This window comes from Lutra lutra, chromosome 16, assembly GCF_902655055.1.
Source record: "Lutra lutra chromosome 16, mLutLut1.2, whole genome shotgun sequence".
NCBI lineage: Eukaryota > Metazoa > Chordata > Mammalia > Carnivora > Mustelidae > Lutra > Lutra lutra.
The window spans coordinates 37,012,276-37,027,422 of record NC_062293.1 but is presented as its reverse complement, the minus strand read 5'-3'; the positions used below and the strand labels follow the sequence as shown (position 1 = coordinate 37,027,422).

The 15,147-nt window shown below is 43.1% G+C and overlaps 1 protein-coding gene and 1 pseudogene across 11 annotated transcripts in view; both read left to right on the top strand.

Moving 5' to 3' along the window:
* Positions 1 to 186: 186 nt before the first annotated feature.
* Positions 187 to 15,147, top strand: part of ACACA (acetyl-CoA carboxylase alpha) — a 243,255-nt gene continuing 228,294 nt past the window's right edge. For 2 of the 11 annotated variants that reach the window (XM_047708305.1, XM_047708306.1), the window contains exons 1-2: positions 187 to 408; positions 13,758 to 13,804. In XM_047708305.1, coding sequence (XP_047564261.1) covers positions 365 to 408; positions 13,758 to 13,804 — 91 coding nt within the window. In that variant the 5' untranslated portion in view covers positions 187 to 364. Of the gene's footprint in view, positions 409 to 1,589; positions 1,626 to 4,328; positions 4,601 to 13,757; positions 13,805 to 15,147 lie in introns of those variants that run through there. The other 9 variants (XM_047708298.1, XM_047708296.1, XM_047708299.1 and 6 more) reach the window with 7 other exon arrangements.
* On the top strand, positions 11,831 to 13,718 carry LOC125087720 (ubiquinol-cytochrome-c reductase complex assembly factor 2-like; annotated as a pseudogene).

Genomic DNA, 15,147 nt, shown 5'->3' with positions numbered 1-15,147 from the left:
CTAAGTATCCATGTGAAAACCCAAGTGTCCATGTGAAAACATTGTGGTGAGTCTCCACTATGAACTCTGTCCTTCATTGTGTAATTCTACCTTTCATCATCAGGACCAGACTTACAAAGTGGCTTCCCTGGGGACATTTTCTGACCTTCTGGTGTGAAGTTCCCTCAGGGACTTCACTCTGGACAAACCTGAATGGCTGACCAGAGCAAAGAAGCCTAGTGTTCAGATAAGGTCTTTATGTCTTTTTCCCTTATTTCACAACTGGAGCCACAATTCTGGTCAAGGCGCTGACTTTCTTGATGAAGTCTGTTCATCTATAAAGCAGCCAAATATCCTACTGGCGTCTTTGCCTCCCAGAGGTGACATGAAGACGGATAAGCAGACATCAGGAGCAGAGTGGCCTCTCAGGTACCGAGCTAATCTTTATTTCAGTCAGTGAAGCCCTTACTAATATCCATACCTAAGCCTATTCCAAGAGCTACAGAGGGGAGTACCAAACTGTAAGAAATGCTCTCTCTTTAAGATTATTAAAATTCAATTGGAGAGCTAAAACCAACATACACACAAAAAATGATAGCCTAATAAATGCTGAACTGTGTGGTGTTCACCAGATTGGTACAAGAATACGGAGGAGAGGTAGATCAGTGGAACCTGGAGAAGTAAAAGAGTTCTTCTTAGAGAAAATGGGATTTCCAAGGACTAGAAGGATTCAGAAAATAGGAGGGAAGAGGAACAAGTTTGCCAGCATCAGCAAAGGTAGGAATAGGCATAGCAATACAACCCATTGTTTCCTCTATCCTCTACTGAGCTTGCTATCTAAGGAATTTGGAACCATGGGCAACCACCGGGATAGGGACCTCTTCATGGTTCCTTTTCCTATTAAGGCACTTTCTTTCCTCTCTTGGTTTAACTCTGGCCTGACCTGAGACTTTCCTGTCTTGGAAGTGCAAATGTAGAAGGCACAGGCTGTTTAACAGAGATACTGGCTGCCAAGAGAGAACAATAACGATAAGCCCTAAACTATTGTTCTCAAAGTTCGGCGCGAATAATTGCTACTTTAAAAAGTCTGCAGTGGGGCTGGGAATCTGAATTTTAAACAAGCACCTAGTGATTCTATTTCAGGTGGTCAGTGGAACAGTGAGAAACACTGCCCTACACTAAAATAGAGTGGAAAATAAAGTGCCAGAATGGCTTGGACATCGACCCACGTACTGTTATGTATTTCAAGGCTTACTCATTTTTGAGAATTTATCCTCTCCCATCTGTGGCTTTTGTAAAATCTGCATGGCCATCATCTAAGGAGCAAGACATGGACACTGTTTTGGTGTTTAGTTTTGTCTTCCTAACTAGATTGCCATCACCTTAAAGACAGACTGCTTGGGAGTCTTCTTACTTTCCCACAGTAGGGTGAGAGACCATCTTTAAGAGGGTTTTAAGATTAGTTTTCTAGGGCTGCCATAATAAAGTACCACAAACTGGGTGGCTTAAACAACAGAAATTTCTTTCTTCACAGTTCTGGAGGCTGTAAGTCTGAGATCAAGGTGTCTGCAGGGCTGGTCTCTTCTGAGGCTTCTCTCTTTGTCTTGTAGATGGCCATCTTCTCCAGCATAAGAGCCACCATCCTGGTAAGTGCTTCATCAGTTGTGATTCAAGATGGTCTTCCCTCTGTGCTTGTGTCCTAATCTCCTCTTCTTATAAGGACACAAGTCATTTGGAATTAGGGCCCACCTTAATGACCCCATTTGAAATTTTAATTTCTTCTTTAAAGATCCTATCCCCAAATACACTCATATTTTGAGGTAATAGGGTTTAGGACTTTCACATATGAATTTTGGATCACAATTCAGCCCATGAGAGCCATCTAGTTTCAGCTTCTAGAAGTGTGCCACTCCATTCACTCTCTTTTCTTCCACCTGTTAATCTTGTATAGTAAGTTCTCTCCACCCTTTGGCTGTCCTCCTCCGCTTCTTACAGATGTGTTGGCTTGTGTGGCAAGAACTCAGGGAACAGCTATGAAGAGCCCATATAGAGATGGGCAGGTTGTGGCATGCACCAAACACCGCGCTGAGGAGCTGTTGAAATTGTAGAAGTATTGTTTTAAAGACGTAGTTCTCTGCCCATTTATCTTAACATTTGATGATAACTAGACCTTTATGTAAGCAGTCTGGGGATGTTCTAACTCATCCTTTGTTTTCTTCCACTGTAGTTCTTTCATCAGACTTTTCCTTGGCTGGTTCTTCTCGGGGCCCAATTACTTCCAATATTCAGTGAGGACAAAAGCAGAATAAGGGCTTGCTGAAATTTCACATAAGGACAGTTTCTGAGAGTAAGCCCCCCTGGTTTTGCACTGCTCCTAAGGCTGATAAATAGCAACACCACTAAGAAACACTTTGGGGGCAAAGTTCCTATTATTTAATAAGAAATAGGAAAGGTATATGAAAAGTAAAAGAGGCAGTCTCAAGATTTTTAGTTCTTTCTGAAGTCTTTTCCTGCCAGCTTGAGAGAGCACTATTAGAGAGAGGCATATCTTCCCTCTTCTTGGGGCCTTTCCCCCCCAGTCAGTCAAGCCAAACATCTTGTTAAACCAGGAAGTTATGCTCAATTATCTTAAAAAATTTTTTTATTTAAAAAAATTTTTTAAGGATTTTATTTATTTATTTGACAGAGAGAGAGAGAGAGAGAGAGAGAATGAGAACAGCAGAAGGAGAGGGAGAAGCACACTTCCTGCTGAGCAGGGAGCCCTACACAGGGCTTGATCCCAGGACCCCAGGATCATGACCTGTGGCAAAGGCAGACAATTAACCAACTGAGCCACCCAGGTGCCCCCAAAAATTAAAAAAAAATTTTTTTTTGTATCATTTAAAAATTCTAGTTAACATATCTGTTCATTGACAGATGCAGCCAATGACACAGTTATTGTGAAATGTATAAATATATAAATACACATATTTATATTTATATATATTGTGAAATGTATAAATATATATTTATATATTAAGTATATTAAATTTATATGATATATAAGATATATATTTATAAATATATAAATAGTTCACTGCTTTGTAAAGTCCAAATGTTTCCAAATTTCTGTTTCCAGTCCCTGTTAAAGTAGGTTGGTAAACTCAGAGAAGCTACCACCAAGATATTATGAGTCCTAGGTGAATATTATTCTTGTTGCTCAATCTTCCCATCTTTCTGCCTCTGCTTCTGTCCAGGAACTTCTGACCTCGAATGTGTATTTCTACCCGAGTCACTTTTCGCCCTCTGGCAAAGAACTTCTACCCACCAAATCATCATTCACCGTACCTCTCCAGACCCTTAGCACAAGCCTGTGTAAAGATCAGGAAAGTACTCTGGGTACTTCATTAAATTCTGGTAGGGGGTTAAACTCACCCCACTTTTCTGAAGCAATTTTCTTTCTTTTCCACCCAAGAAATGTACTATAAACTGTGACTCTCTCCTGTTACTGTTACTTCTCAACAGCCACCATGAATGTCTTACTATGAAGTAACTGGCAAAGCTAGAGAAATTGGTTGCTCCTGTTCAATGACTTGGTGTAATTACAATGGAGTTTGGGAAGCAAGCTCCATTCCGAGAAATCGGGAATTTACTGTACTCTATTTTACCTGCTCAAGGCAGGCAGAAGGGACTGTTGTCCATTGGCATTCTGCCCTTCTTCCTGAGCTTCCTTTGCTGAGGCTTTCCCTCAATGCTCCAGGATCCTGCACCTCAGAATCCTTTGGGGCGGGCTGCTTTGGAGCTGCTGAGCTAGCCAGGGGGCTGGTGGTGGTGTTCCAGAATAGGGGTTCTTTAGCCTGTACCAACTCTGAAACCAGCCTGTGTGATTCTGGACAATTCATGGGTACAGTGCCCACCTCTTCAAGGGGTTAGTACTGAAAACGGCAAGGTCCTTCCATGCCAGAACACTGGCTATCCCGCTCAGTCCTCTTTGGTTCTGGACTCCCTTCCCGTGCTGCAGGCCTGCTGGCCCCTCACTTTCTGCGGCCCGGGCGCCTCTCTCCCTCCTGGGAGGTGCACGTGGGGCCATTTCCCTCATCCCACCTCTTCGCGGGAGGGGAGGAGAAGGCCGGCCGCCCCCGCCCCCGCCCCCGCCCCCGGCAGAGTGGGCGGCGAAGGCCGAGACTGGGGCGCCGCGACCGCCCGGGACCCGCCCGCCCTCTCGCCGCTGGGCCCCGAATGGCAGAGCGGCGCTCGGACCATCCGCATCGCCTCACGTCGCCCCGCCCCACGCCGCCCTCTCATTGGCTGTCGCCGGGCCCTCGGGGCCCGCGCCTCTCCTCGAGGCCGGCCAGACCGCGCGGTAGCCGGCAGCGGTGTCGGAGGTGAACGGCCCGGAGTAACCCCGGACGTAGTCACCTCATGGTGCTCGCACGCTGAGGTGGGAGGCAGGGGCGGGGCGGGGCGGGGGCGGGGCCGGGCCTCCTTCCGTGAGGCCCCGCCCCTTCCCCGTGAGCCGGGCCGGCCTGGTGCTGCGCGCCTGTCAGCCATCGCCGGAGCTCCCGGCGTCTCCTCCCGCCCAGCACTGCCTCTGCGCAGGGGCTGCCCGGCACCGCCCGACCCCGGACGCCTCCGCCCTGAGGTGAGGTGAGGGCGGCCCCAGAGCCCGTGGTCCGAGACCTGGAGAGGCCGGGGCACGGGGAGGGGCGGTGGCAGCGGGAGGGACGCCTCCCATCTTGCGCCCGCACGCGGCCCGGGCTCCATCCCGTCTGGACCTGTGCAGGGCAGCCCGGACCTCTCCGCAGCTCTGGGTCCTTGAGTACCCACTCTGGGGAGACGCAGAGGGGTCTAGGGCCCCGGAGTGGGGGGTGGGAGTTCAGACTCCGGAACTGGGAGTCGTACAGCCCAGGGCCTCTAAGGAGGGACTGGGGTGTCTGCCGGGAGCTGGCCACCATCCCCCTCCCCAGCCTTGGCGTGGGCTGATTCCTTCCAGACCTCTCTCCAATCCGACCCGGCGCTGGGGAGAGGGGGAAGACCCACGTGGGAGATGGACGTTGAGGATTAGGTCCAGTTGCATTGAAAGTCGTCTTCCTCTCGCAGAGTGGGGTGTGGGGTGCAGAGCCCCTGGTTACTCTGTGTTTGTACGGTGGTGGGAGCTAGGGCCAGGCGAGTTTTCCTTTGCCAGTTCTTGCTCCCGGGATTTTATGTTTTCTGTGAGGGACGTAGTAGATGTACACGCCTGTTGTTACTCTCCTTCCCGTTTGCTGTACTGATCCAGGGAGGCTATTGGAGATAGAACGTAGTAAAGTGTTATGTGAAACTAACGATTTCAGAGGGAAATGTGCGTGAAGGTCCTGCCTGGGTCAGCGCCAACATTATTTTGGATTTGAAGACGAGAAAGTAGACACTAGTGTACACTTGGAATCAGCTGTAAATATCAGGGACTTCTGTAGGCCTTGTGGGTTTTATAGAAGTATGTAAGAATATAACTACTCAGGTAGGGGAAATACTTTAATTTCAGATATTTTTTGTTTGAGGGTCTAAGTTTAGGATGGAAATCAAAATACCCTAGGACTTCCTGATTTTATCTCTACTTAAGCAGCGTTTCTATAATTTCCCAGCGTGTGGTGGAATAAATCTAATAATTTGGTCTTCAGTCTCAGAAGTTGGTCCCCTTGACTCTCTCCATTCATTTTTTTCCCAAGCCCAAGTGCAGACTGAGAAGCATGCTTGGGTTACCTGGTTTCTTCTTCCTCAGGGAGTAGGAATTCTCTGATTTGCTTCTTTTGGGGGATGCCTTGGATGCTTGTGTTGAGGAATTCTGTGTTATTTGACAGGCACTTTTTTTCCCCCAAGATTTTATTTGTTTATTTGATAAAGAGAGCACATGCAGGGGAAGCCGGAGACAGAGAAGTAGGTTCCCGTTGAGCAGGGGGCCGGTATGGGGTTGGATCCCCAGGACCCTGGGATCATGATCAGACGCTTAACTGGCTGAGCAACACAGACACCCCTTGACAGGTGCTTTTAAGGAAAGTATTGTGGTCCAGTAGAGTAGGACAGCAGCTGCAGTGTCCAGGTGGGTGCTTACTTGCTACTCTTCCCATTTCTCTTGCCTCTGTTTCCTTTTTTCTAATTGCAGGAGGACTGTTGTGAATCCAAAAATAATTAGTAAAATAATTGTAAAGTGATCATATGAAAGTTGTTCATGGCATAGTATTAATTTACAAATCTGCCTATGTTTGTGTTGCAGTTTTGTTTTGTTTTTAAAGATTTTAAGTAATCTCTACACCCAAGTCACATGTTTCACTGACTGAGCTAGCCAGGTGCCCCACAAGTTTTGTTTTGAATCACCAGTGCAGAATAGAAATAACATCGAGCATAAGATTTAATTGTTTTAAAATGAGAGGAAAGGTAGGGAAATAATGGCATTTGGATTAATGAACTTACAGTTCAGATAATGACTAGGTTATGTCAAAGAACTGGCATTTTGAAAGCCATCTGATACTGACCTCTGTTAAATGCTGTGAACTGGTTCAGGTGTAGATCACTATGTAACATTCTATTTCCTTTTCAGTCAATGACTAGGAATTTTTTTTTTTAAACCTGTCACACAGACTGGTTTAACAGGTCTGGGGCTAGTGTTTTTCTTTCTTTAAAAAAATTTTTTTTGATAGCTAATATCCTAATAGTCTTGGTTGAAGAAAGAAGTAAAATACAAATTGTTGGAATTAGACATTGGTATTTCTTTTCTTTTCTTTTTTTTTTTTTTAAGATTTTATTTAGAGAGAGAAAAAGTGCACCCACATGGAGGGTGGAAGGGGCGGAGGGAGAGAGAGAGAGAGAGGGAGAATCCCAAGCAGATGCCCCACTGAGCATGGAGCTCAACCCCAGGGTTGAACTCTCAATTCTGAGATCAAGACCTGAGCTGAAATCAAGAGTTGGATGCTTAGCCAACTGAGCCACCCAGGTGCTCCTACTTTAGGAATTTTCTAGTCCAGTTTTCTACTCATTATGAGAGTATTTTATCTGATACTACTGTTGAAGACTTTCAACTATAGGCTAACCTACTACATCATCTAACCTAATGCATCACAGGGCAACTAATTTTTCAGAGTTCTTCATTATTTTCAGCTTAAAACTATCTCCCTAAAACCACATAAGATGCTGTAATTCCGGGTGTCTGCCTGGCTCAGTCGGTTAAGCATCTGCCTTTGGTTTAGGTCATGATCTCAGGGTTGAGATTGAGCCCTGTGTCAGGCTCCCTCTCCCTCTGTGGCTCCCCCCTCTGTTTGTCCATGCTCTCTCTCAAATAAATAAAATCTTAAAAATAAAGATGCTGTAATTCCAAGAGGATTAGAAATGTCTTTTTTTTTTTTTTTAAGATTTTATTTATTACTTGACAGAGATCACAGGCAGAGGGGCGGGCAGAGAGAGGAGGGGAAGCAGGCTCCCTGCTGAGCAGAATGTCCGATGTGGGCTCAATCCCAGGACCCTAAGACCATGACCTGAGCTGAAGGCAGAGGCTTAACCCACTGAGCCACCCAGGCACCCCAGAAATGTCTGTTTTAACCTGTAAATTTCTCCATCTCTGCTGGGTAATGTAACCTACAGTGCCTTAATACAGGGGGAATGGGGAGGGGTGCAAAAAAAATTAAGCAATATTTCTTCAAGGAAGAAATTGTTCTTATCTTTGAGACTCTGGAAGGCTGCTGACATACTTCAATCATGGCTCCCGCTTTTTCTGAATGTTCTATTAAATAATATTATGAGGATGAGGGACACCTGGGTGGCTCAGTGGGTTAAGTGAAGTGTCTGCCTTCACCTGAGGTCATAATCCCAGGGTCCTCGGATCAAGCCCTGTGTTGGGCTTCCTGCTTGGCGGGGAGCCTGCTTCTCCCTAGCTCTCTGCCTGTCACTTCCCCTGCTTGTGGTCTCTCCCTATCAAATGAATAAAATTTGTAAAAAGAAAAAAAAAATTAAGGACAGATTGGTTCATAATCCCAGAGCTTTTTGAATTCACAAAATGGCTTTTTACCTAGAGGCCTCCAAATGTTTCTAGGGGATAATATTTGAAATAAGCACGCGGCTTCTGTCCCCTGGTTTTGTAACTCCAGTGTTCATTTTAATTCCTGGGGAACACTCAACCAGCAAAGGCCTAGTGTTTACACAGCATTGTGTGGGATTGAGGGTGGTGGATCTAAAACAATCAGAAGAGAGAATAACTTTCCCAGCTTCATTGAGGAGGTAACTCATAGTCAATTATACAGTAATACAGAGTAAGAAATAAGTGAATGACATACCTGTTGTCTACTTAAATGCTCAGGCAGATATGAAATAAGGTATCAGAGTGGCATGGAATTTGGTAAAGTTTTTTAATAAACTTGTTTGAAAATCTTCAGTTGCTAACATATGAGTAATACATATAAAGATGTACAGTTCAGTATTAAATATGTTTATAACCTTGTGCACCTGTTACTACTACCCATCTCTAAAACTTTTTCATCTTGTGAAACTGAACCTCTGTACCCATTAAACAATAGTTCCCCATTCTCTGCTTCCCCCAACTCCTGCCAACTACCATTCTACTTCCTGTCAATATGATTTTGACTAAGTACCTCATGTAAGTAGAATTATACAGCACTTGTCTTTTTGTGACTGACTTATTTCACTTAGCATAATGTCCTCAAGATCCATCCACATTGCATATTGCAGAATTTCCTTCCATTTGAAGGCTGAACAACATTTCATTGTATGTCTATATCACATTTTGCTTACCCATTTATTCATTGGTGCAAACTTGGCTTTTTCCATATTTAAGCTATTATGAGTAATGCTGCTATAAACATGGATCTACAGATGTACATTTGAGAGCCTTTATTCGGTTTTTTGGGGGTATAAATCTAAAGTGGAATTGGTGGATTTTACGGTAATTCTACTTTTAATCTTTTGAGAAACCACCATACTGTTTTCCTTAGTAGCTGTACCACAATACATTCCCACTGATGGTCCCCAAGGGTTCCAGTTTCTCCACATCCATGCCAACACTTTTTTCTGCTTTTCTGAGGGTAGCCATCCTGATGGGTATGGGTTGGTATCTTATCGTAGTTTTGATTTGTGTCTCCCTAATGAGTAGTGATGTTGAGCATATTGATGTGCTCATTGGCCACTCATATATCTTTTTTGGAAAAATTTCATTTTAAGTCCTTTGCCCATTTTCCAATTGGGATTGAGTTTTAGGAATTCTTTATATATTCTGGTGGGAATGCCGGGGTGGCCCAGTCAGTTAAACGTCTGCCTTCAGCTCAGGTCATGACTCCAGGGTCCTGCGTTCGAGTTCTGCATTGGGCTCCTTGCAAATATTAGGAGTTCTTTATATATTCTGGATATTAATCTCTTATTGAATACATGATTTGCAAATATTTTCTCCCATTTTTTTCAGTATCTTTTAGTATCAATTTATTTTTTTATTAAAGATTTTATTTTATTTTTTAAAATTTTTTGTTTATAAACATATAATGTATTATTAGCCCCAGGGTACAGGTCTGTGAATCGCCAGGTTTACACACTTTACAGCACTCACCATAGCACATACCCTCCCCAATGTCCATAACCCCACCACCCTCTCCCGACCCCCCTCCCATATTTTCTCCCATTTTTTGGTCTGCCTTTTTACTCTGTTGATAGTGTCTTTTGATGTACAATTTTTTTTTAAAATTTTCAAGAAATCCAATCTGTTTTTTCTTTTGTTAAACTAGCTCTTGGTGTCATATCCAAGATATCTTTTCCAAATCCAATGTTATGAAGATTTCGTCCTGTTTCTTCTAAGAGTTTTATTGGTTTAGGTTTTACTTTAAAGCCTTGACGCATTTTGAGTTAATTTTTTAATATGGTGTTAGGGAAGGGTCCAATTTCATTTGTTTGTATGTGGAGATCCAGTTTTCCCAGCACCATTTTTTTGAAAAGTCTGTCCTACGTTAGATGGTCTTAGAATCCTTGTCAGATATCATTTGACCATACACGGGAGGGTTTATTTCTGGGCCTTCTTTTTTTAATTGAAGTATAATTAACATACAATGTTATATTAGTTTCAGGTGTATAATATAATTCAATAATTCTAAACATTACTCAGTGCTTATCATGATAAGTGTACTCTTAATCCCCCTCACCTGTTTTACCCATTCCCCCACCCACCTTCCCTCTGACAACCATCAGCTTCTCTGTATTTAAGAGTCTGTTATTTGTCTCTCTCTCTCTCTCTTTTTTTAAGATTTTATTTATTTATTTGACAGATTGAGAGAGCACAAGTAGGCAGAGTAGCAGGGAGAGAGAGAGAAGCAGCCTCTCCGCTGAGGAGGGAGCCCGATTTGAGGCTCGATTCCAGGACCCTGGGATCATGACCTGAGCTGAAGGCAGCCGCTTAACCAACTGAGCCACCCAGGTGCCCCCTGTCTCTCCTTTTAAAAAAATGATTGATTCGTTTTAAAGAGAGCTTGCAGGTGAGCCAGCACCACGGTGGGAGGGGCAGAGGGAGAGAACCTTTAAGAGGACTCTGCCCCCTCTCTCTGCCTGCCTTTCTGCCTACTTGTGATCTCTCTCTGTCAAATAAATAAATAAAATCTTAAAAAAAAAATAAAAAAAAATAACTTGGGTGGCTCAGTGGGTTAAGCCGCTGCCTTCCGCTCAGGTCATGATCCCAGAGTCCTGGGATCGAGTCCCGCATCGGGCTCGCTGCTCAGCAGGAAGCCTGCTTCCCTTCCTCTCTCTCTGCCTGCCTCTCTGCCTACTTGTGATCTCTCTCTGTCAAATAAATAAATAAAATCTTAAAAAAAAAATAAAAAAAAATAAAAAAGATTAAAAAAAAAAAAAAAAAAAAAAGAGGACTCTGCCCCAAGCCTGGAGTCCTACATGGGCTTGATTTTAGGACCCAGGAGATCATGACCTGAGCCAAAACCAAGAGTCAGATGCTCAACCAACTGAGCCACTAAGGTGCCTCTATTTGTCTCTTTTCAAAATTCATTTGTTTTGTTTCTTAAATTCCACGTGAGTGGAATCATTGGGTACTTGTCTTTCTCTAACTTAATTTTACTTAGTATTATACTCTCTAAGTCTGTCCGGTTGCTGCAAATGGCAAGCTCCCGTTCTTTTTCAGCTCTCTATTCTGTTTCCCTGGTCTATATATCTGTCTTTATGTTAATACTGCAGCTTTGTAGTAGGTTTTTTGTTTGTTTGTTTTTGAGATTTTATTTACTTGAGAGAGAGAGAGAGTGTGTGCATGAGTGGAGAGAGGGGCCCAGGGAGAAGCAGACTCCCTGCTGATCAGGGAGCCTACCATGGGAATTGATCCCTCGACCTTGAGATCATGACCCGAGCTGAAGGCGGGTACCCCTGTAGTAAGTTTTAAAATCAGGAAGCATGAGTCTTCCAGTTTTGTTCTACTTCAAGATTTTTTTGGCTATTTGGGGGTCCCTTGGAATTCCATATGAATTTTAGGACAGGCTTTTCTCTTTCTACAAAAAACATTTCTACATGTAAAATTGTATAAAATCATGTCACCTGCTCCCTCCCCCAATTTTTAACGTTTTCTATTTCCACAGAATCCCTTTTTACTAGTAGCATTTTTTTTCTCAAGTTGTTTTCGATTCTTTAATTTTGGGGGTTTTTCTCATATATACAGTAATCTTTAATTGCTTAATTTTAACAGAGGGTTATTAAAAAGCTAATTCAAGCTTGTGAGAATGTTCACGAGGCTGGTTGACTATTAACTTTTTTTTTTAAGAGAGACACAGCAAGAGGGGGAACACAAGCAGGGGAAGTGGGAGAGGGAGAAGCAGGCTTCCCACTGAGCAAGGAGCCCGATATGGGACTTGATCCCAGGACCCTGGGATCATGACCTGAGCCGAAGGCAGCCGCTTAACGACTGAGCCACCCAGGCGCCCTTTAATGACTTTTTTAAAAGTAAATTTTCTTAATGCCAGGCTTGAACTCTCAACCCCAACATCAAGAGTGGCATATTCTACTGACTGAGCCAGCCAGGTGCCCCTTCATTTTTAAAATGTTGGTTACAACCTTCTAAATTTATTTCTTAGTATTCTGCTTGGTGGTAACCCATAGTTTGAAAAACACTGGTCTAGTACATAGTTTACAGAATACTTTCATATACTCTTCAGGTTCACAGCAGTCCTCTAAGGTAACATATAACCTATTTATTTTTACAGATGACGAGAATCAGAGATGTTAAGTGACTCACTCAAGTTTGCACTGCCAATATTTGGCAAAGTCAGAATTTGATCTTGAGTCCTTCCAGCTCCACTGCACCTTGTTTGCATCTGATCAAAACTACTTCCTTTTTCCTTCCTCTTCTCACCGGCCACTTCCCTACCATAATTGTATTTAAGGATAATATTAGCTTAAACTACATAATTGGGTAAATCCAGTTTCCCTAGTTAATATATCTGCCCTGTCTCTAATCCTATTGCTTGTCATTTGAAGTCTTCTCTTAGAAGTTCTGGATTTCTTCTCCATCCTGTACCAGTGGTTCTCAAGCCTGGATATGTATCAGTGTCTGTCAGCTGTGGAACTTAATATTCAGATCTCTGGGCCTCCAGCAGTGATTCTGATTCGGTAGATCTGGGGTGGAGTTTAGACATACATGTTTTTTAAAAGCACCATGGGGTGATCTAAAATGGAGGCCAGCGCCTGCCGGCATTTCCTAAAACTCTGTGAGGAATGGCCAGTGGAGGAGACCAAACAGTCAGGAGTAGCACAGACCTTTCCGGAGGGAAAGGGTACTCAAGATTGTAGAGCCTGAGGCCTGTGATCAGAGGTATGAGAGCTTAGCATGACTCCATTCAAACTATTACAAACACAAGAACCCTTGCCCCAAAGACATGAGCCTCACAGGCCTCTCCCCAGAGTATAGGCCGATCCTGTCCACAGACATCTTGGAAGAGTTTAAAGAGTTGAATAAAGGAATGTGGAAGAAACTGCAGGAGAAGTTTGCTCCCAGGAATCCCAAGGAGAAGCAGAAGGCATGGGCTCAGCCCTTATCTCACCCACGCTACTAAACATGGAGTCTTCTAGTTGCCATCATAAATAAATTGCCTGATCACCCCCCACCAAAAAAAAAAGCTCCACAGACCTGAAACTAATGTAACATAATAAATTAAAAATAAATAGATAAATAGCTCCACAGGTGATTGTTATACATAACTGAAGTTGAGAATTTTTACCCTGGATACATTTAAATTGTTGGGCATGGAAGGAAACCTAGGATTTGGGAAGTAGCTAGAGACTTCTTGATCCCTTAGAGTTTTAGGGACCTAAAGGGATTTAGATTTAGTTTTCAGTTTAATTTTATGGCAAGATCTGTCCCCTTCCTGGCTTCCAACGTTCTATGTGGGTATATCCATTTAGAAATATTATCAGAGTCTGAGTTCCAAGGGATCTAGTGGTTCTCTTCTCCCCACTGCCTCTTTTTTGATGAAATGTTGGATATCATAGGGTTGGAATATGTTCATCGAAGTACACAGTTGGAAAAGGCACCTTGTGAAATGGTAAGCTTGGATTATTGTTTAACACTCTCATGAAAACAAAGTCTTTGTGTAATGCTTTTGATTTATAGATTTGAATAAATAATAGTGAAACAACTGAACTTTATGCTTCAAGTTTAATAATAGATTTGATCAGAAAAATGATACTTTGAGTACTATCAGTTTTGTATTCTGAGCAAAACAGGAATTGCTAAAATTTGAGTTTCTTAAAACAAAACAAACAGTTCAACTCTCTCTCTTTCTCCCTAGTTCTTTTTGGAGGTGGATATCTGCTCAGACAGTAAGAATTATAAGAGGTCAGTTACAAATAATATTCTTTCATGTTTATAGTATGATAAAAATTTTATGTTCATATGCTAAAATATTAAACCATAGGCATTCATGCTAAAAGTTGCCTTCTACAAAAAAAACATAGGCAGGTTTGGGGGGCTGGATAGTCTGAAGTGAATGGTCTGACAGTGGTAGTATTCCAGCCCCTTTTCTCTTTAATTCAGGACTAGAATCAATGGAAATGGGACGGGCTGTAGATTAGCTTCTAGAGTGTCTGGACAGCTACTCAGTGATTTTCCATACATGACCTCTCTTTCCTGGTGCTTTGCAAGCTTGTGCCCAGAGATACCATTCAGTAGATTTGCTGGTTGGTAGGTAGGCTTTCTAGCTGCCGACAACTGAGCTGCTTCTAATCTTTGCAACACTTGAGGGAAGGCTGCCTTCATGTTCTTCTTAGCTAGGAAAGAAAAATTTGAAGTTGACCTTATGGAGCCTCTCATTTATTAATTATTTCTTCTTCTCCCATGGAATCAGAGAATTGCTCTTTTTTTTAAAATAAACATATAATGTATTTTTATCCCCAGGGGTACAGGTCTGTGAGTCGCCAGGTTTACACACTTCACAGCACTCTCCATAGCACATACCCTCCCCAATGTCCATAATCCCACCCCCCCTCCCTCCCCCTCTCCCCCCAGCAACCCTCAGTTTGTTTTGTGAGATTAAGAGTCACTTATGGGGGGCGCCTGGGTGGCTCAGTGGGTTAAGCCGCTGCCTTCGGCTCAGGTCATGATCCCAGGTCCTGGGTTCGAGCCCCACATCGGGCTTTCTGCTCAGCAGGGAGCCTGCTTCCTCCTCTCTCTCTGCCTGCCTCTCTGCCTACTTGTGATTTCTCTCTGTCAGATAAATAAATAAAATCTTAAAAAAAAAAAAAAGTCACTTATGGTTTGTCTCCCTCCCTATCCCATCTTGTTTCATTTATTCTTCTCCTACCCCTCTAACCCCCCACGTTGCATCTCCACTTCCTCATATCAGGGAGATAATATGATAGTTGTCTTTCTCTGAGAGAATTGCTCTTTTCTCATGAATTTTATTTTTTTGTGTAGTTACTCAATTTCAGTTCAGACTATAGAACATGCCCCTGAATGCTTTATTTCTCCTGTGAAGAAGGCAGCCATTATTTTCTGTGTTAGTTGAGATGGAATTTGGTATTCTGTGGGGGGTGGGAGAAAATGAGAGTCTTCTCTTATTTTTTTTTTTAACTTGATTATTTACTAAAATGTGAAAGAAGTAGACTTTTTTTTTTGCTGTACCTTTTGGTGGTGGTCTTCAGAGTGCTCTGTTAGAACTTTACCTCCTTCCTTCCCTCACT